At 53.4% G+C, this 2,124-nt stretch overlaps 1 protein-coding gene across 4 annotated transcripts in view; it reads left to right on the forward strand.

Annotated features, from left to right (window-relative positions):
* Positions 1-2,124, forward strand: part of KCNIP2 (Kv channel interacting protein 2) — a 19,357-nt gene that overhangs the window by 12,794 nt on the left and 4,439 nt on the right. Inside the window, exon 2 of one of the 4 annotated variants that reach the window (XM_010859474.1) lies at positions 1,325-1,420. The exons of the other annotated variants lie outside the window; for them this stretch is intronic. Within the exon in view, the coding sequence (XP_010857776.1) occupies positions 1,325-1,420 (96 nt within the window). The remainder of the gene's footprint in view (positions 1-1,324; positions 1,421-2,124) is intronic. 4 annotated transcript variants of the gene reach the window in all.

The following is a 2,124-nucleotide window of genomic DNA, read 5'->3' on the forward strand; positions in this document are numbered from 1 at the left end:
CCTCCGCTCCATAGCTCCAGGGGAGAGAGGACAAATGGGAGAGAGAGGAGGTGCCAACTTCAAGCAGTTCCCTCCTGGGAGCAGAGCGTCTTCCTGAGGGCAGAGCCTGGCTTGGGAGGTGGGGCCTGTAAGGGAGCTGGGGTGTCAACCTACCACTAAAGGAAGTTGGGTCCCTCCAGGAATGGACTGAAGCCAACTTCAGTCAGTGTGCTCCAGTGAGCTCTGACCCTGGAGTCTGGAGGTGGGTGCAGCCAGGAGACAGACAACAGGGACTTGCAGGGTCTCCCTGGGATACAATTGGAGCCACAGGATACAAATGTAAGTAAGGGGAAGTGAGGGGAACTGTGATCTGTGGACTCCGGATAGTCCTACATGACAACAAAATACTCATCTCCAAGGTCTGTCATTGCCTCAAAGTTTGCTATCATTTCACCTTCAAAGAGTAAGTCATACTGGAAGGGACTGGGAGGGGACACACTTTTAGGGTGGATGAATTAGCTGAGAACTCTACTCTGCTGGCATGAAGATTCTAGGTGCCTTGAAATGAGGGATTATAGGAAAGAAAGGTGGGTGTGCCCAGGGCAAATGCAGGTTCTGAGGGTAAGGTGCACCTTAGGTATCTGGTGCCATGGGCACCTAGGTCACAATATGATATGAGCAGGATGACCATACTGTGACATGATGCCCCAGGGTCATTGTGTGTTCTTTGTGTGGTTTGATCAATCATGCTGTGTGTAAGATGGCCTATATGGCCTACATGTCTGTCTGGTTTTTCCTGGGTCAGTCACATTTATGTATGTTTGTATTAAAGAGTAAGTACTAGGTCAAAGTAGGTGTGTGTGTGTGCATGTGTTGGGAGGCCACTGGGTTTGAGTGAGGTGCTGGGTATCAAGCTGTCCCTGTGTGGCATCCATCACTCTGTAATTTATTGTTCTATGTATACACACCTGTCACTGGATATGTGTATGTGTGAGAGAGGTGTCCTTGGGTTGGACATCATCCTCAGAGGTCCAGCTATATAGCACTGGAGCCAAGGACACTGGGTCAACAAAGACTGAGGCCAATATGCCACTTCTACCCGCCCCCGCCATCTTGCTGTCCCCAGCTGTGTCTCTTTATACAAGGTGCCCGAGCCGTCTTGGTGGACCTTCCGTGCCTGTGAAACCCACTGGACTCCCCTAACCGGCCCCAGCTACTCTCTCCACCCCCCATCTTCCCCCAACACCCACCCCCAGCCGGGGTTGATTTGTGATGATGGGGAGGGTACAGGGAATGGAGGGACAGCGGGGTTAACGTTCCCTCCCGGGGTCTTCTCTCTTCCCAGGCCACCCTCCAGGGCCCACTAAAAAAGCGCTGAAGCAGCGGTTCCTCAAGCTGCTGCCATGCTGCGGGCCCCAAGCCCTGCCCTCAGTCAGTGAAAGCAAGTGCCTCTCCTGTGCTTCCGGGGGTGGGGCCCGTGTGTATCTGGGGTGTAAGGAGTGTGAGAGTGCGTGTGGGCGTGACCAACTTGGCAGAGGTGGGCTGGGCGTTGGCTGACGAGGGGGCGTGATTACCCAGCGAATGTGTGGGCGCGGTCAGCATGGAGGCGGGGCCTGAGTGTCTGTGGGACATCAGGGTCTGTGAAATGGGCGGGATCTGGATTTGGGGGCGTGGTCAGTGTGACTGGCTGAGGTGTCTCTGATACTGTGAGTGTGGCCACGGTGGCAGAGGTGGGACCAGGTGGCTGTGAGGGTCTGTGCATGGGGTTGTTGTCTGGCCGCCCTCCCTGTCCTTGGGCATGTTTTGGACTTTGAGAGGTAGGTCACCAGTGCCTTGACTAGACGGATACAAGTGTAAGGGCCGAGTCCACCTTCCTTCAGATACCAAGATACGGGAGTTTTCTAGGACCAGCCTGGTCCCCAGTTGAGTGACCTCGCTTTGTCTATAGACCTCAGTTTCCTCGTTTGGGCCTTGTCCACCTCACAGGATTATACATACTGCATTTTGCAAGCTATAAAGACTCGGTTTGTAGTCATTACTTGAGAATATCATTGTGTTTGATTCTGCTGGGTCCCACATGGGGGTAGATTCCGAAAAAGGATAGGTGTGATATGCATAAGGTCCGATTTGTGTTTGTGCTCATTC

The sequence above is a fragment of the Bison bison genome, unplaced genomic scaffold (assembly GCF_000754665.1).
Source record: "Bison bison bison isolate TAMUID 2011002044 unplaced genomic scaffold, Bison_UMD1.0 scf7180017864456, whole genome shotgun sequence".
In the NCBI taxonomy this organism is placed as follows: Eukaryota; Metazoa; Chordata; class Mammalia; order Artiodactyla; family Bovidae; genus Bison; species Bison bison.